General features: G+C 40.9%; 1 protein-coding gene across 5 annotated transcripts in view; it reads left to right on the top strand.

Moving 5' to 3' along the window:
* Positions 1 to 19940, top strand: part of MID1 (midline 1) — a 388352-nt gene that overhangs the window by 219836 nt on the left and 148576 nt on the right. For 3 of the 5 annotated variants that reach the window (XM_037821570.1, XM_037821568.1, XM_037821571.1), the window contains exon 2: positions 13249 to 13964. In XM_037821570.1, the coding sequence (XP_037677498.1) occupies positions 13305 to 13964 (660 nt within the window). In that variant the 5' untranslated portion in view covers positions 13249 to 13304. Of the gene's footprint in view, positions 1 to 3643; positions 4026 to 13248; positions 13965 to 19940 lie in introns of those variants that run through there. The other 2 variants (XM_037821572.1, XM_037821567.1) reach the window with 2 other exon arrangements.

Below are 19940 nucleotides of genomic sequence, written 5' to 3'. Positions count from 1 at the left end.
AAGCTAGAATATATTATTTACTTTTTCTGAACTCCTTTAGCTTAGAGACTACAGTCATAATGATCGTAATTCTTACTGTGTGATAAGTCCAATAAACTTTATATGAACTCAGACGATGTCTTATAAAACGCATCATCATACTAAGAGTTTCAACAGAATTTGCATCAGCAGAGAAGTTCTTGGTAATACAAGCCTGACTCGACAAAACCGCAGTCTATTAATGTTGGCTCGTTAGTTACTGTGATTAATTGTTTCTCAACACCAAATGTATTGCAGAGCTTCCCTGGGAGTTCTGGAAAGCTCTAGTTAAGGGTTCTATTTAAAGTGTAAGTAAGAGTATGCTGTGAATAGAGAGAGATTTTTTTTTTCTTTAAGAAATTCAATTTCCATAAGAATTTAGCTCTGTTATTTAATAAACAGAAGTATCTTATTTTAGACAGGGCAAAAAATAGATCTAGAAATTTTAAGAAGTGGATCATGGGTTGAAAAGTGGGGCGATTAAACACAATTGAAAGCAGTTTAATTTTTTGATACTTTAGTTAAAGATGTATGTGTGTATTAACAATAACCTAATTTTACTGTCCCAAACTTAAAGATCTGTTACTGCCCTGAAGACTACAGTTCATCCATTAGCATTTAAATGTGTCTCTTAGAAGTATTTTTGCTCAAATTTCTCCCAAGAAGTCACCCGCCTTTGTTCTGTAGAGAAGCAAAGTCCCGATGCTGTTCTTAATATCCTGTTTTCATGTGTCAGTGCCGTCATCCTTTTCATTGCCATGTTCCCATTGTCCCCCTTCTTTCATGTGGTGCTTTACAATAACAATTCAGAACAAAGGAATCACTCCTTCTGGTGCCTTAAAAAAAAAACCCAAAGTCATTCCTGACTGTAGAGCTTCAGTGATCACGGGAAATGTTTAAAGCATGTTCTTCATAATCCAGGAGTGTGAAAAAGGGTTAGCTAGCTAGCTAGCTAGCTAGCTAGCTTGCTTGCTTGCTTGCTTGCTTGCTTGCTTGCTTGCTTGCTTGCTTGCTTGCTTGCTTCCTTCCTTCCTTCCTTCCTTCCTTCCTTCCCTCCCTCCCTCCCTCCCTCTTTCTGAACACAAGTTGCCTCAGGGTATGGTGAGCATGAGGATTTTGTGTTTGGCTAACTTTGAAGCTGAGAGAAAAAGCAATTTTCTTTGAGAGATGGAGCTATCATATTTGAGAGAATTTCCTAATTTGTTCATAGAAAAGGAATCAGTTGCTATGTAACATCATCATTACCTCAGCGAGTCACAAGGCTGGAGTATTTGTTCTGCCGTAAAGTTTTCCAGTGTGCAGAGAATAACAATGAAATGTCTCAGCAATTATATATTATTTATCATTTATTATTGCCATTCTCAGCAATTATTTATTGATTTTTTTTTTTAATTGATGCTTTTTTCTCCTGAAGTGTGAAGGGGAGAGAGTGCACTTTCTCTGCATTCTAGAATAGTAGTGTATAAGTTAACAAAGAAAAAATTTCCCGAAGTGACAAGTGGTTTTCCAGGGTGGAATCTACTGGCTGCAAAAATCCAGCTCAACTGGTCTATCCTTCAGAGAAAAGAATGCCAATTTCCCTTTCAGATATTAGTGGACAGCTTTTTTTTTTTTTTTTTCCAACATAAATTACCTGCAGGTTTCTGTTTTTGCCCAGAGGAAGGGATGTTTCTCTGATGCAAGAGGGATGCTATAACTGAGAAGTTTCTGAAGAGTGAATTCTGTCTTGTGATGTCAAGCCCCAAGTCGTTTTGAAAAGGTGCTTTTGTATAGGTGTCTGTGCATGTACATATATACACGTACATATTTATATATGGCTACCCAAACAAATTCCATTGTAGACATATACAGGATTTTATATAGACATAGAAATAGTTCTGTGAATGTATAGGGAAATGTCTATAGAACTATAAATACTGAAAAGCATTCAGGGGAAGGCAGTGTTTAAGAACTTTTCCCATGTGGATGGCTTTGTAGGAATTTGCACTTCCCTTTGGGCTCCCACCACAGTCAGCAGCTGCCCCCTGGAGAGGCGGGGGAGTTAGACCTCTGCCAGGGAGCGTGCTAAGCTCTCTCCTCCCTCCCATTCAGGTCTGTGGTCCCTGCCTTCAGAACCAAAGTCTTACAGCACAGACCTTGAGAACATCAGTATTGTGCAATCTAATATGAAATAGTTTCCCTAGTCATTGCCTTTAAAACTGGATGCTTTATTTCTTACATAAAATATAAAAGACATGAAACCCTCTGAATGGAAAATGTCATACTGACATTAGGACTTGATGCTGTTGGCTTTATTTTATTTTATTTTTTTACAATATTCTCCCTAGAGGATTATTTTTTTAAAAAAAGTAAATTTTTGTTATTTTTTCATTTTCTGTTTTTTTTGAGGGGTTGAGTAAATATTTCTGGATGTTTCTGTTTGAGATGTTCAGGCTAATTTTCCACTACAGTGCCAAAATATAGACAAGGTAGGCATGTTTAGTAGAATTTTGACAATTTAAATGTCATTTTAACAAAAGCAGGGCTTTAGAATCTCTTGATGAAAGGTTCTCTAAAATTGTGTGATGACCTATGCGTGCCTCTTACATGGGCGATGAGAAAGTCATTCATATGCGAAACTGAGTCATCTCTTTATTGTTTAAAGACAGATGAAATTATGCTTTGTAGAGACATAAGCCAAGAAAGTATATGTTTGCATTTTTGTATCCAAGTATCTGAATAATGCTTCAGTTTACTGTGAGGTGTTGCAATGACATAAAAGTAGGTGTTGCGATGTGAAAACTGGGCAACGTAAGGAAACAATTCTTACCTCCTGCTTCCACTTTATCTGTCTACTTGTCTGTCTGTCTGTCTATCTATCTGTCTGTCTATCTAGATATCTATCTATCACATCTTTGGTAGAGTCCAAATGTCTGGTGTACAAATTGAATTGTAAAGATTTACAATCAGAAACCTTTTTTATACTTTCCTGATGATTTACTTTAGTTGCAATTTGTTGTCTTGCATACTGATAAGCAACATCCTTGAAAGAACTGCAGTGCAGGACAAATTTTTTTTGCTTTGGGGAAGTCTACTTCCCCTTCTTCCTTTAGACAAGATCAAATTTTAAAAGATTACTTTCCATTCTCAACTCACCCTTTCCTTACCATTGCAGAGAGTGAAATTTGGGACACCTATCACAGATATAGCTTTCATACACACACATATATTTTCAATTGTTTATCAGTTGTTTAGGCTGCAATTTAGATCCCTAGTTTTGAAAGAAAGAAAGGAGTCTTTTGTTGTGTCTGTACTGGAGATTATTCTTCCTGGTGTAACTTTTGAAAGAAACTTCCGGACAATACCCTTTAATCCAGAAGATAATGACACACAATCATAAGAATATTGTAAAAAAAAAAATAAAGCCAACAGCATCAAGTCCTCATGTGATAATGGGCTCAGTAGGGTGCTGCTCGGTAGGACCAAACTGCGGGGGAGGCAGAAGTCCAGTTTCAGACCCTGGTAGCCGGGCAGCCCCTCTCCGTGGCAGCAGGGAAGGCTGGCACCCAGGGTTTGGCTCAGGATCCTGACCCAGCCGGCTGAGCCTCTGCTGGTCCCCGCGAGCCATGAGTGCAGAATCTGGTGCCAAGTCAGGGTTTTTTTTGGACCAGGCAATGGGTGTTGGCCTGACCTGTGCTGCTTTTCATTTTGTTTCAGCTGAACACTGAGTGGGTGAGGGGATAGGGCAGCCACGGTGGGGTCCTTGGAAAAGGCAGTTGGAAAGCAGAGAGAGTTTTGATTCCTCAACTCAGCAGCCCTGGCGGAGTGGACGAGGTGGAGCTGGCCTTCCTGGAATTGTCGGGTCGACTTTCCTGTTGTGTTTCACTGTGGACGCTCTCACAGACGAATAGGACTGCTCCCTCACTGCCTGCCACCCACCATCTGGTTTCAGGGGCCTCTGTTTCGTGGGTCCCCACCGTCTGCCTACGGCGATGTTTCTTCAGAAAGAACTAGGGTGCAGTCCATTGGTGGGTATTCACGTCAATCTATTTATAAGAATGTATACCGATGCTAAAGGAATGATTAAGGACAAAAGTGCTGGCGGTTTCCTGTTTGTAGCATGCGTATCAGTCTTGCAATAGAACAAGTTGCATGTCTGAGGCTAAGACAGAGCAGGAGAGTGTAGTTGTTCCTCCAGAAATCAGGATTGCTTGTTTGCATGATCGTTGTGGCTTTTTGCTTGTCTGTTTGTAAAAATGAACCTCAAGTAGATATATTTAAGCTTTTATTAAGTAAATTTGGAAGACTAGCTTTCAATTAAAATCACCAGCTGGTGTGACCTGGCTCACCTTTTCCCTTAATTTTTATCATTAAAGTGTTCATGTCCCTAAAGATGTCTGCCAAGTTTGCAAGTGATTCTTTTCCCGAGTGTTCATTCATTGTTCGTCAGGTTGCATGGTTAGGCGAGAAGGTGATTATTTTAAAGAATGTCCTAGAGATCCAATTACTAAAAATGAGCATATTCTACACAGAGATGGAAGTACCGACAAGGTTTTGTGATTCACTGTGCATGAATTCCACCACGTGGGTGTTTTGTGAAATTGAAAGTCTTCCCGGGTGTCCTCACTTTAGGCATCAGGTCAAAAATTTTAACTTCAGCACTCCTTGGAATAAGGGGGAAATGTCAAGCATTCAAACATTTCTCTTGTACTGATTAATTATGGTAAAATTTGAGACTCATGGCTCGGTGTTTATTAGCTTGTCACCTTTTTTTCCAACCATTCCTTTTTTGGTCCCCTAAAAATTGGTTGGCATAAACTCTTAGTTTTCTGTTACTAGTTAAGTGGTGACATTTGAGTGCGCTGACGGTCTGAAGTGAACCGCAGCGACATTTCTGAGGCATCACCTATAGAATGTTACTGAATTACCTCTTATTCCCTGTTCCTGCTCAATGTTTTATCTATACTGTTGCTTTAAGAACCAGTTTGCATTTTTACTATTCTGCCATAATTTGGAGTGAGAAGCAGCTTATATTGTCATACCCATTCCAGTCCTTTAGAATGCCATTAAATGCAACTGGATTTCCATCACCTCACGGCCCTGTTTTATTGTACATTTACTGACTTAACCTGCTTCTCAACTCCATCAGGGGTGCTAATCAGGAAAGTGGCATTTGGGTCTTGTGTTTATTCTGTGGTTTCTATAACACAGAGTTAAATATTAAACCACGATTGAATATGCAGATGCTGAGTGCTTGTATTCTGTTATTTAAAATATCTGTGGTGAACTCTTCTTGGATGTAGCATCCAGTTTTTATTGAGTTTCTGTTAGATAATTTTCTGAGTTGAGAGAGGCACAGATGTTTATCTGAGATGAGAGCAAGTCCCTTCTGAGTTTATTCCCTGCTGCAATGTCTGCCTCACCAACTAAAGTTGATTTCCAGCGTGCCACAGGTTAGTAGTTTTGAGTTCCTGGAAAATCCGTATTTCTGTTGATCCAAGATAGAAGAATCACTTTCCCTGAAAAAATATTCTGTATGATTCTAGAGCAGGAATAATCTCTTAGTTTACTTGCTGCTGTTTGGGTTTTTGCTAACTCTTAACTTCCCCATGTGAAGAGAGGGGTCTGGGAGGTGCAGGTACGTGGACTTGTTCGTGTTTCAGAAATTTCCTCTCAGATAGCTAAACTGCTATTGCTTCATAGCATTTCCTTTAGGAGTTTCCTGTTCCAAACCATTTTTATTTGACTTGGAACTTTGTGCGGTTTTGACAGCATGTTTGTTATCTCAGTTGTGTTTTGGTCAATTTGGCATCCAGGTTAGTTTCCAAATCTCAGGGGTTACTTAGGGAAAAGATAAGAGGAAGTACCCTGGGCAGTGGCTGAGAGGAACCTGGTATTAACAGTTTACCACAGGCCGTCCAGTGTTGGTATCTAAATTCATCCTTTGGTCTAGTGGCTTGTTAATTTCTCTGATAGTGAAGGCCTTCAGAGCCATACAAAGCGAGGGACAAAAAGAAACGTTATCAATGGGTAGAAGGCATGCTATGCTCTTTGTCATATACTTCAAGTGAGAAAAATAATTATTTCTCACAGAGTATGCAGACATGATGTAGAATGCATTTTGGGAAGCACTGAGAGGTGGCTTTATCTTACTATTAAAATGTCAAGTCCTCCATTAAGAGAAATTTGAAATTAAAAATTAATGTTTGACATGACGATTCAATATCTCATCTGCAAGGGTGAGTGAACTCATAAATGCATTTGGTCTGGTGACTGTTAATTCTTGGTCAGTTCTTAAATATACTGGCGAGACTTCTGTATCCTTGGGATTCTGAACTGGAAAGCCTACCCATCGACTTTGACCATGGATTGGACCTTCCAATGCATGCCATCTTCACAGGGGTCCTGGGTGTTTCTTCAAGGCTGCTCTCATTTAGGAAGTTAAAGGTGCAAGTTATCTTGACTGTGTCAGAGTGGAAGTCAGGAGAGAGACTACAAAGACTAAAGTTGTGAAAATCTGTAATGACCTACCAAGCAGGATAGTGGTAAGTGTTGTGACTGCATAGGCTGAGGGGTCAATGTTCTGTCTGCCTTGACTTGCCAAGCCAATGTTTTTGCCTCTTCAAAAGGCTGGGTGGTGGTGGGGAAAGATGAAAGATCAATCTAACAAAGGGATCCCCTACTCCCTTAACTTCCATGTCCTTGGCCTTGAACAGTACTCCATAAGAGCAATCATTCTTAGTTCTCCGTCTCCCTTCTCAAGCCCAAACCCCACAGATGAGTTCTTTGAGTCTCCATTTCCTTTCTTTTCCACTGGGAACTTTCTCCTTCAATCTCTTTGCTCCAGGATCCTCTACATTTAACCAAAGAAAGCCTTCCTCTCTCTCTGGGAAGGCCCTCCTCCTGGGGTGAGTGCCCAGCCTCGGGACAGAGATGACTGGAGCCCAGAGGGAGAAAGGGCCACCTGCCCAGGCACACAAATGAGCCAGATCCACCATAGACACCATCTGGGTGCCAAGGTCCGCTCATCCTCCCAGCCCTCACCACTAGTTTGCCGTCTCCCTGCAATTTAATTCCTTTATCCCAAAAGGCATGCACTTTTTACATCTAGCTTTGATCATGGGATGGGAGGAATGGTCATGTGGCTTAGACCATACTTTCATGATCAGCCTCCAAATTAGACTATGACCGTTATCTCCATGTGAGTTGTGTGCTCACACATGCCCATCTTGGGCCCAGAGCTAATCTGACTGTATTGAAAGAATGAGATGAATCAGAAAGCGTTAAACCTGTGTCCTATCACTAACTTCTCTGTTGTGTACTAGGCAATGATACTTTAAAGTAAATATTTTGTGAATAGGATAGGCATATTGCTTTGTGTTTTTCAGTTAAAAGCTTTACTTTGATAAATGGAAACATCCATGTCACAATATTTAGAGCGACCTTTCTTTTTTTAAATAATTTTCCTTTGTTTAGTATGAAGTAGTCAAAAAACAAGAAAACCAACATATGAAATCCCTCCAAAAAAGAGGAAAGATTGGAGGAGGTGAGAAATAAAATTAGGAGGGTTTTTTGGGACAGTAAAAAGAACCTGGGTCAGCACAGAGACAGTGGGAACAGAGAGAAGGAAACCAATATAAAGAACTACTAAGGGTAGAGCGCTGTGTCTTGGCTAGTGATTTGGATTTAGGGGGTAGAGAGTGTATGAGTTTCCTCTTGCTGCTGTGACAAATGACCACAAACTTAGTGGCTTAAAACACCCCCCATTCCTCTTGCAGTTCTGGAGGTCAGAGGTCCGACACAGGTTTTGCTGGGCTAACCTCAAGCTGCCTACAGGGCTAGGGTCCTTTCTGGAGGCTCCAGGGGAGAATCTTTTCTTGCCCTTTCCAGCTTCTAGAGGCCACCCACATTCCTTGGCTCTTAGCCCCCTTCCATCCTCAAAGCCAGCCATAGCCAGCCAAGTCTTGCTCATGCTGCATCACTCTGACCACTTCTTGGCTTTCCTCTTTCGCTTTTAAGAACTGTGATTCAATGGGGTCCTCCCAAACCATCCAGGATGACAGCCCCGCTCAAGGTCTGCTGATTGGCAACCTTAATTCTTCATTGCCACATAACCTAACATAGTCATAGAAAGGAAGGAGGAGAAAATGTGAGTTTCTGACTTCTGGTGCTCGGGGAAGGTGGAAGAACCGTGAGGAGTCACCAGGAGCTTTTCTTTCCAGGGAAAACAGGTTTGGGATGGAAGGTGATGAAGCCCACGAGATGCCTGCTTCAGTCTGAGACACCTACAGTACACAAAGCAAAGAATTCTCCATGCTGCACTAAGGTACCAGACTGAAAGCCATCTCACAGAGGCAGGACATGAAAAAAACACACACACAGACACACACACACACACAGACACACACACACACAGACACACACACACAGACACACACACACACAGACACACACACACACACACACACACACCCATGGATTTTTTTTTTTGAAGGCAGTACGGGCTGTTAGGTGTTGATTAGCAGGAAGAAGTCAGCAGTGGTCAGAGAGGAAAATCAGAAATGTACAATTTCAGTGATACCCAGAATGAGAGAGGGAGATGTGAAAACATTCATATCATTGTTTTCCACAAAAATACTCATTTATTAATTTCTCTGTTTTAAAAAGTGCTTTTCTCAGCAATTTTGAATCTGGAAGAAAGTTTCTTGAGATGTCTTCCAGGATGCAGTGCTTAAATGCAGCCTGTGGCTAAGGAGTCTCTTGCTTCGGGACATGACTAGTGTACGCGCTAGAAGGAATCATAGGAAACGTCTGTGGAGGCTCTTCCAGGGACACGCAGCTAATAGGTAGCACAGCTGGCTAAGATTCTAGAACCTCTGACCATCTATCTAACTTCCCTTTCACTCACTATTCCATGTCCCCGTTCTGGGCATTCAAACTGTGGACAGAGCTGTGGGCTGTGAATTGTTGCCATCCCCATTTTTTGTAGTGAGTTCCAGAGATTACCCACATCCTCCTCGGAATGAGACCAGGGCTCTCACATCAGCCCATTCATAAAAATGTTGAGCTATACAATTTCCTGTCAATGTTATGCACCTGTGATTTCCTCCCATTGTCGTGAACACTAAGAATCTTTTTTTTTTTTTCTTTTTCTCTTTCCTTCTTTCTCTTTCTTTTCTTTCCTTCTTTCTTTCTTCTTTTTTTTTTTTTTTTTTTTTGTGTCATAGAGAATAAATTGCTAGGGCTAGAAAGAAAAAAAAACCAGATAGCATTTTGCACAAACTCTTCCCCACCCACCTCTCCCTCTTGGTGAACCCCTGTTCAGCTTCTACAGCCTCCCCTGCCCCCTTCTCCTCCAATATAGAGTTAAATATTCACTGTCTGTCTTTGGCAGGTGTCTTTGGTGGTGTTGCATAACTGTTTGTTTGTTCATATCTGCTCTCCCCAGTGGGCCAGGAAAACTCCAAGGCAGGGGCCAGGTATTGTCATTACTTGCCCCCAAACCAAACATGCAGACACACTCAAATATTTGTTGAAGGAATGAATGGCATTTTGTTTAATTTCTCAAAAAGACATTGTAAATAATGCTAAAAAAAATATAACATGCTAATTTAGGAGGGGGCATGGAAATGGCACATGTGCTGGCAAGTAACATATCGGTGATTAATTTAACAAAAAAAAATTTGCATCATGGTGAAATCTGGATAAAAGTAGAAAAAAATGGGATCCACTATAGCTATTAAATTAAAACCCCTTCCTCTGGTGCCTCCAGGCAAAAGATTTAAAAAATTGGATGAACTTCACTTTGCATCCAGGTATTTTGTCATCACTTAATACAGTTAACCAGCATTTACCATGTAGACAATTGCACAAAAACCATGCCAAATGCCATGGCAATAAAAGAAAAATACCCAGTTCTGAGCAGCTGCTATTAAATCATTCTTACATGAATTGCCCCTAAGCACTAGACTGACATCATTTGCATTGATGTCAGGGGAAATCCCATTGCACATCATTTCCCCTGTAATCTTGACTTGCACATGCTTGTCGAAGTCTTGCTCCACCATCGTTGCCCATACAACATATTATTCATACCTCTCTGAGAGTGCTTTTCATTTTGTAGTCCAGCTAGCTATAAATGTCTTTGTTTTCTAATGCAAGGGTCGGCAAATTAAGATCAGCAGGCCGGATCCAGCCCGCCAACTGTTAATGTAAATACAGTTTTACTGGCACATAGCCATGTCCAATCATTTACTTTCTACTTCTGTGTGACAATGGCAAAGTTGTGTAGTCGTGACAGAGACAGTATGGCCCACAAAGTCGAAAATATTTGCCATTTCGCCTCTTATAGAAATGGTTTGTTGACTTCTGTTTTAATATTTTGAAAGATCCTGGAACACATGGGTTATTCCCAAACGCCAGCACATTTATTAATTAAATATTTAAGGGAAAAGGAAAGTCTCTGCTCTCATAGAGCTTATATTCTAGTGTTAGGGGAGAAGTGGGGAGAGATGGAACAATAAACAAGCAAAGAAAACACTCCAGTGATAAATGCTACGGAGAAAAATAGACCAGATGGGGGAGGAAGGATTGCCGCGAGGGGCAGGGTAGTTGTGGTGGGAGCAGGGGTCTTGGTTTTATGTGGATTCACAGGGAAGGTGACAGTGGAGCAGAGAGTCATGTGGATTGGAAAAGCCATTGCAGGAGCAAGGAAGGGGGAGATGGGACGTGCTTGGCGTGTTTGAGGAATTGCAAAAAGGCCAGGAGCCCAGAGCACAGTTAGCAAGGGCTAGTGTGGGAGGGAATGAGGTCACTGTCTGTGTCTGTGTTTACTGGGACTGGTTTGACTGGTGAATTTCTCTCCTAGTGAGATGGGAAGCCCCTGGAGGCCAGAGCAGGGGAGAGGCAGGCTCTGTCATATTTGGACAGTACCTCTGGCTTCTGAGTGGAGAATAGACGGAGGGATGGGGGCCAAGAGTGGATGGAAGCCAGGAGACCAATTAGAAAAGTCTCGTGACAACCCAGGTAAGGGCTGGCTTGGCCCATGATCGTAGGGGTGGGGTGGTGAGAAGGGTCAGGTCTGGCTTCCCGAGCCAGCGCTGTGCCTAGCATTCACTAAAGGGCCCTTGAATGAGTGAACAGAATGGCACCGCTTCTGGGGTCCACAATGGACTTCCCTCCACAAATTCTGATGTCACCACTCTGGGGCCAAATCCTGGCATCTGCATTAAAAATCTAATGATCACAGTTCTCCGTGCGTAATTGGATGCCCATTCCACTGTCGAGATCTAGCTGTAGGTGTTCTCCGAGAACAAAGCAGACCAAAGGGTGACCTTTTTCCTTTAACGTACATGCTTCTCATGGGAAGGGAAAAGAAATTTGATTTAGAGAGAATTCTATTTTCACATAATTAACCAAAACAATGATCATCAAGCAAAACCTTCCCATTCCATCCAAGCCATCTATAGATGACGAGTCAGTGAGACCCAATGTGGATGTTCAGTTTCTTGCCACAGCAGCCCGGGGGTTTCCGTCGCAGGTTGTGAAAAGATGAGCAGGCTTTACTATCTCAAATCTCAGCTGTCCCTTTATTCATTCTCAAATGTCGGAGATATTGGGAAGGGTTGAAGATTTTTAAAAAAATGCCAGGCCCGTAGCTCTTTAATTTTCAACAGGCCGGCACATCCTTTACACTTTTAATGACTGGTTTCCATTCAGTTGATAGCAAGATGAGCAGTAGTTGAACCAAAGCACCATATGGTCATTCAGAGGGATGCTGTTTTAGAAAGGGTCAGGGTATTACAGGAATCGGTAATTTTACAAATAAATGGAAGTGTGAACACAAAAAGACAGGTTGTCAGAATCACTAACACAGCTTTGGATGGGAAGCCTTCCCATAAATCTTCCTGAGAACCACCCCCTGGCGGGTGACTTGAACCTCGGGTCCACCGGGCTGCGTGTCATGTTCCGTCCCTGTTAGCGGGGCCTCTGCTAATGGTCTTGAAAGGGAGAAGGTTCAAAGAGGTTGGTTCCCAGGCCTGCTAATGAGCAGGAGGCCCCTTCACCCTTAATGAGCTGGGGTTTGTGTGGGAGTCTCTCCCCTGCCCTTTTTGAAGGGCAGGCGGTCGGCGTTCACAGAAGCAGCAGGGTCTTTACAGCCAGCGAGCGTGCAGCTGGGCCACCCGAGGGTGGCCTGGAGGGGAGCAGCTAAGCTGGCAGAGGGCGTGCCTGGGCCGCGGGGCTCTGAGCACGGGGCCTTCTGCCACCCCAGCCTGTTCCTGGCAGCAGGGGTGAGCCCTTGACAGGAGCTCTTAGGCCAGCCAGTGTCCCTCTAGCAGCCTTTGCAAGGCTCTTCCAAGCCCCGCGGGCTGCCTGAAGTTCCTTTCTAACCTGAAATCGTCATCACTGTTAAAACTCATCAAATGAATAGCATAACCACTAAAATCCTCCTTCTAATCAACTAAATCCTTACTGGCAGTTATAAAGTCATTGATATCCAGGCTCACCTCATCCCCTAAAAGGCTCTCGGCTATTTTTCTTTGCTTCCCACTGCCCACCCCCACCCACCCCCAGATCAAACAATAGAATTAGAGTATCAAATGCATGCCAAAAATGCTGCCTCTATCACAGACATCTTTTTTTTTCCCCTCCCAGGAATGTATTTTGGAAACTGACACCCCAAATCTTAAGCTTTATCATGAAACCCGTGCATTTGATTTCAAGTTCATTTCATGCCCATTTCTACAGTACCTGCCCTTCTGTGGCTCTAGCCCTGGGTTGGTATTACAGGGAAAACTTCCTCAGAACACACGCCCATTAATATTTTAGTTCATAAATGCAAAGTTATGAAAGAATCTATAGTTCATTAATTAATGTTTTTATGTTTTAATTTTCGATGCAAGACCTAATAAGATTATTGTGATTAGATACAAAGTATGGAAATTACGGTTTCAATAACTTGCCAGTTTGGAGTAAAACCTTTTGAGAAACAAAATTGAAAAAAAAAATGTACTGCTCTCGGTGACTTGTACTTAGAAAGTGTTAGCTGGTATGCTGGCTTAGGGTGCTTTTTTTTTTTTTCCCTTTCTCCCTCCTTATTTCCCCACAGACTAGAAGAAGAATGACTTGGAATGTCCACAGATTTACCCTTCTGTGACCTGGGGTTTGGAATGATTCTGAGAGGCAGTCGAAGCCGACCGCCCCCATGGCTGACCCCCTCGTGCCTAATCACATCTTACATTCTTTTTCCAGATAGCTGATCAGCTTCCTTGGATTTTGCTGATGACACAGGAGAGCTTCGCCTGAAGATGGAAACACTGGAGTCGGAACTGACCTGCCCTATTTGTCTGGAGCTCTTCGAGGACCCTCTCCTGCTGCCCTGCGCACACAGCCTCTGCTTCAACTGCGCCCACCGCATCCTGGTGTCACACTGTGCCACCAACGAGTCCGTGGAGTCCATCACCGCCTTCCAGTGCCCCACCTGCCGGCATGTCATCACCCTCAGCCAGCAAGGTCTAGACGGGCTCAAGCGCAACGTCACCCTGCAGAACATCATCGACAGGTTCCAGAAGGCGTCGGTGAGTGGGCCCAATTCCCCCAGCGAGACCCGCCGGGAGCGGGCATTTGACGCCAACGCCATGACCTCTGCCGAGAAAGTTCTCTGCCAGTTCTGTGACCAGGACCCTGCCCAGGACGCTGTGAAGACCTGTGTCACTTGCGAAGTGTCCTACTGTGATGAGTGCCTGAAAGCCACTCACCCAAACAAGAAGCCCTTTACAGGCCATCGTCTGATTGAGCCCATTCCAGACTCGCACATCCGGGGGCTGATGTGTCTGGAGCACGAGGATGAGAAGGTGAATATGTACTGTGTGGCCGATGACCAGTTAATCTGTGCCTTGTGTAAACTGGTTGGGCGGCACCGTGATCATCAGGTGGCGGCTTTGAGTGAGCGCTATGACAAGTTGAAGGTTAGTCCGACCCGCCTTAAGCCAACCCCTTTCTGCCAGCAAATGTCATGGAAATAAAAAGTGTATTCACTGCTAGCTACATGGCAGGTGAAGGTTTTCTCTTCACCTTTGTTATCTGATTAGTTTTAGCATGTTTTTGGCAGCCTATAAATGTTACATAATGAGGGTATCTTGTAAAAGTTGACTGCTGCTTGTAATTTTCGCATTGTCAAGGTGAGGGTGAATTCTAAAAATCTGGATCATTTTCAGTGCTTGCAGTTTTTGCAAGGAGAGTGCTGCCACTTTCTGAGAGAGAGAGAGAACAAATGAGAAGGAAAGGCAGATAAAATCTGGCGTTGAGCATTTATTTTCCTCAATCAGGGAAAACTAATTTCACTCTCATTGTACCTGTATCTAGTTACTGCACAAACAAAAGAAGAGAATGAGGAATGTCTGTAGCAAATGTGGGATTTTAAAGGACATGTGACCTTTTTTTCCATGCGTAAATGATATCCAGTTTACTGGTGAAGTAGGGTGCTCTGACGATCTCAGATTTCACGAACGAATTCCTTTTCTTGTAGATTCTTTATTCAGTAAGGTTACTGGCAAGACAGTTTGAACTTCATTTTGAACATGAAATTATTAACCTAACTGCAGCTGAGGGGATAATAATTAATACGACTATCTGTCAAATAAAAACGCTCTCAAATGTAGATAGAATGCACCAGGGACAAAATCACAAGGCGTGTCTCCAGATGCCTGTTCGACTTCAGGTGACAGTGGGCGTAATGGATTGTTGAACACGCAGCCGACAGACTTTGCCTCTGATAGGAAGATGCTAGGCTCACCAGCTAATTTTAGATCAGAAGACAACAATTAAAAGGAAAGGAAGTATAAAGTAAGAGCTTTAAGTAAATATGCATTGAAGTCCTTCCTCTCAGGAAAAAAACATCCTGTATTCTTGAGCAAACAAAATGAATCACAGGGTCAAAAGAGGATTGTCACTCAGAGAAAACTGTCACCTTCAACAGCACTCCCGACCGCTTCTCCTTAGAGCTGAGTGGTTGTATTTACTTGGGCCACATATTTTCTCTTACAACCGTGGGATTAACCGAACACATCTGTAATTTGGCTTTGCTGTAATTTCTTGCTCGGCTCGCGAAAGTCGACGTGCCGAAGCAAATCCCTGCTTCTAAATGTCACATGAGAAGCAAAGGCATCCTCTGGGCAGCGTGCATCACTTAAAGTGTCTGAAGGGGGACAGGGGAGCTCCATCTTTAAACTATGTAGAGGAAATTAGGCCCAAGAATTTAGGGGAAACAAAGGCAGACACCCACTGGTTTCCTAGCGTAGTGTTGTGACAGTAGTGTGAGAAAATACTGCCAAAGTTCATAACATAAGAGATGACAAAGCATGTGTGAGTTAGGCCTCTAAAAGACATTCTTCAGAAATCAATATGGCTATCACTTTTTAGAAATCAAGATCTTTTTTGGGGGGGTGGTGGTGGGAAGGAACGTTGAGGATGATCACACACGGGTATTGGCTTTTTTGTTTTCTAAAATGTAAACATGCTACATGTTTGTTTTTTTTCCTCTTCAAAAAATATTCCTTTGATTGGATTAACACTGCCTTTTCAGAGCATTTGTTAACACATAATAATGTTTGCTATTTAGCAGCTCCCAAACTTGATCTTTAAACCTGGTAGTCAAGTTCTGCCCATTATTTGTACACTGTCTTGGGCATTATTAATAATTTAAATAGCATACGCTGATTTAGGAGCAGATACTGTCATGCTCTAGCCTTTCTTGTGATGCAAATGAAACTCTTCAATTATGAGCCCTGCCCAGCTGTCTAACCAATCCGGTGGGTTAGCGGTCATTGGTACTGACCCAGGGAGGGCCTGACAATTAACGACGTAGTGTAGTTTCTTTTCCACTTACAGAAATATAAGCCTATAAACAGCATCCTGTGTGCCAAGACACATTTACAGCTGTTCAACAAAATATGCTTATGAGCATTTATTTACAGCCATCTGAACATTTGAACAAATATGTTAGCCTTATGTGTTTGTTCTAAAACTTGCCATTTATGTTAGGAAAAAAAATCATTAAAAATATATGACATTTGTGCATCTATGAGATTTCAGTTAGCACATATTTATGAACATATGTACTTCCTTGTTATGTTTAAATCCTAAGTACAACATAAATATTGATTTTTGAAGGAAGTAATAGCATACGGAAAGGCCCCAAACCAAGGAAGTATCTTTTTGCTAGTTATTACTTTGGTCTGAAAAAAGAAATGTGTTCTATACTTGCATTTTTATGAGGCTCTGGCATCTCATATAGACATGGATTTATGATCATGTGTGAACTAAAATAAAGCCTGGAGAAATCTGAGGATGCTTTCATAGATAAGACAATAGATTTGGTTGAGTTCATTTGAATATTCAAGGATCTAGGTGTCTTCTCTTTGAAAATATTTTTGTCTTTCTGTTAAAGTGCATTATATGAAGAGGGGAATTCTGCAGTGATTATGGACAATAATTATTTCTTCCAATAATACTAAACTTCGGGGAACATTGTTATTCGTGTTAGATTTTAGTACACATATTTATAAAAGGAATTGGAATATGCTTTTATAAACTTAACTTTTCTAAGCATAAAAGAAAGAAAAAACCACATAAAATTCCTAACGTGTGGAATTCATGCAGATAAGATCTTCCACATGATCTGAAAAAGCTTCATGTTGGTAATCTGATGCTTGCAGAGACTCAGCATTGGGAAGCACTTTCAAAATATTGAAGCGAAGAGAAAATTAAACTAGCATTTCCTGGACCCCGATTTATGATAAGAAGAGAAAAGTCCTCCTGCCAAATGCAAAGGTCTCGGACTGGAGCATGTCATGGCATGGACCTCTTCTACATCATTTTAATTGAATCCTAAGAAGCCTCTCAGTCCTCCCAACTTGGATTAAAAGTTTGGTCTGTGAACCACAAAACATATTAGAGAATTTAATATAATGCACTCCAGAGTTTTAATGGAATTACAATGCAGTAATTCCTCTTTTTCTCTTCCAACATACAATGTTGGAGCTCTTTTTTTCTTTTCTCTGGTTATACCTATAAAAATATACAAACTGAGAAAAACTGACCTTTCCTTGCCCTTCCATTTCAGCATAGCCCCCTTCAAGTTAGCTGAAGCTGAAGCTGCAAACCACTGTTCTGTCATTCTGACTCTAAATGTTGGCTGAAGGGAATTGATTTGTATAACCTGGGTTTTAATGGATCATCCCATTGTAATTGTTTAATAGTTTGATAAACCTTCTAGTTAAAACCCAGCCTTCCTATGTAACCCTTCTCATCCAAAGGTGAGAACATGAAATTTAACTCTTGGGTTTTATAGTTTGCAAGGTTCGAGGTTTTAGAATGTCTTGGACTTTATTTATTTGGAATTAGGAGAGTTGGAAGTGGATACTGTCCTAAATTTTTTTTTCCCTTAAGAATTTCTAGAATTTGTTTCTTCTTTGAAAATAGTAGCAGATACAGCGCCGATTCCAGCATGAGGGTACACACACACAGACACACATAAGTATATACACATATATGTATACATACATGCATATATTTATTTTTTCAAATTTATTTTAATATTAGAATCTTGCTGAATGGAAATTGTATGGAGGCAAATTCAAGTGAACAATTTTCCCATTAGCGATATTTCATTCTGCAGACAAAAGATGGCAATGAGTGGAGCAACAATAACTAGATTTTCATCACCAAAATTATTTTATCTCTTCCTTGAATGTTTGTTAGAAGTCACTTTGGGACTTGATATGTCCTTTGTGGGAAGATTTTAACTACTGATTCAATTTATTTAATGGTTATAAAATATTCAGGTTTCCCATTTCTTCTAAGTCATTCTTTGGCATTTATATTTTTCTAGGAACTTTCCCTTTTAATCTCTTTTCAATGTTATAGCTGATGAATTATTTGCCATTTTCTCTTACTGCCCTTTACATTTTGTTGCATCTCTTCTTTGGACTAATATTGTTTATGTGCCTTCCCCCTTTTTCTTTATCAATTTTGTCAGAGGTTTGTCATTTTATTATTATTTTTTAATTGGCCACGACAAAGATCAGATTTTTCACTGGGTTGGCCTCTTTATTGGATCTTAATTGTATGTCTGCTCTAATCTTTATTTTTTTTTCCTTTAGCTATCTTTGGGTTAATTCTATTGTCTTTTTCCTAACTTTTTAAGATGGTTACTCAGTTCATTTATTTTGAAACCTTTTTACTTTCCAATATAGCCTTTTTAAGGCTATAAATTTCGTTATGAATCTCACTGTCTTAACTACTTCCTCCAAGTTTTTATTTGTAGTTTTTCCATTATCAGTTCGAAGTATTTTCTAATTTCCATTGTTGTTTCCTCTTGATCCATGAATTATTTAGAAGTTTTTTTTCTTCCAAACATATGTACTTTTTTTTGCTTTGCCCATTTCTTTTTTTAATAATTTTATTTATCAAAAATATGTATATTTCCAAACAAACAAAGAAAAGGAATAAGAAAAACAAATATCCTGAAATAACATCATTGCTTCCAATATGCTCCTACCATACCACAAGAAAATTAAACCATAGTCATTCCTGAGCATTCCCATATCATTAAGATTACCCTCAATATCTTATCTATTCTTATTAGATTATTGTTCTCCCTTCACTAGCTGCTGTCTCTCTCTAGGTCCCCTATATTCTAAAATATAAGGCTCTTGTTTTACATTTTTCACAGAGTTCACATTAGTGGTAAAATACAATGTCTCTCCTTTTGTATCTGACTGACTTCACTCAACATTATGTCCTCAAGATTCATCTATGTTGTCATATGCTTCACAACCTCATTCCTTCTCATGGCTGCGTAGTATTCCATTGTGTGTATATACCACATTTTGTTTATCCACTCATCTGTTGAAGGACATTTAGGTTGTTACCATCTCTTGGCAATTGTGAGCAATGCTGCTATGAACATCGGTGTGCAGATATCCGTTCCTGTCACTGCTTTCAGGTCCTCTGGGTAAATACCGAGAAGTGAAATTGCTGAATCGTAGGGTAACTCAATATGTAGTTTTCTAAGGAGCTGCCAAACTGTCTTCCAGAGTGGCTGTACCATTATACAGTCCCACCAGCAATGAATAAGAGTTCCAATTTCTCCACATCCTCTCCAGCATTTGTAGTTTCCTGTTTGTTTAATGGCGGCCATTCTAATTGGTGTAAGATGATACTTCATTGTGGTCTTGATTTGTATCTCCCTAATACAGCAGATGAACATTTTTTCATGTGTTTTTTAGCCATTTGTATTTCCTCTTCAGAGAAATGTTTTTTCATATCTTTTGCCCATTTTGTAATTGGGCAATATGTACTACTATCGTTGAGTTGTAAGATTTCTTTATATATACAAAGTATCAGTCTCTTATCAGATAGATGGTTTCCAAATATTTTCTCCCATTGAGTTGGCTGTCTCTTTACCTTTTTGACAAATTCCTTTGACTTACAGAAGCTTTTAATTCTGAGGACTTCCCATTTATCTATTTTTTGCTTTGATTTCTTCTGCTTTAGGTGTAAGGTCTAAGAACCAACCTCCTAGTACTAGGTCTTGAAGATATTTCCCTATATTATCTTCTAGGAGTTTTATGGTGAAGTCTCTTATAATGAGATCTTTGATCCATGCTGAATTAATTTTTGTATAGGGTGTGAGGTAGGAGTCCTCTTTCATTCCTTTACATATAGATATCCAATTCTCCCAGGCCCATTTGTTGAAGAGGCTTTTATGTCCCGATCCAGTGGATTTGGGGGCCTTATCAAAAAATCAGTCAACCGTAGATCTGGGGGTCTATTTCCGAATTCTCAATTTGATTCCATTGATCAATAATTCTATTTTTGTGCCAATATCATGCTGTTTTGACTACTGTGGCTTTATAGTAAGCTTCAAAATCAGGCAGTGT

Source organism: Choloepus didactylus, chromosome X, assembly GCF_015220235.1.
Source record: "Choloepus didactylus isolate mChoDid1 chromosome X, mChoDid1.pri, whole genome shotgun sequence".
NCBI lineage: Eukaryota > Metazoa > Chordata > Mammalia > Pilosa > Megalonychidae > Choloepus > Choloepus didactylus.
Note: the sequence above shows the minus strand (reverse complement) of the source record. Positions and strands in the feature narration are given on the sequence as shown.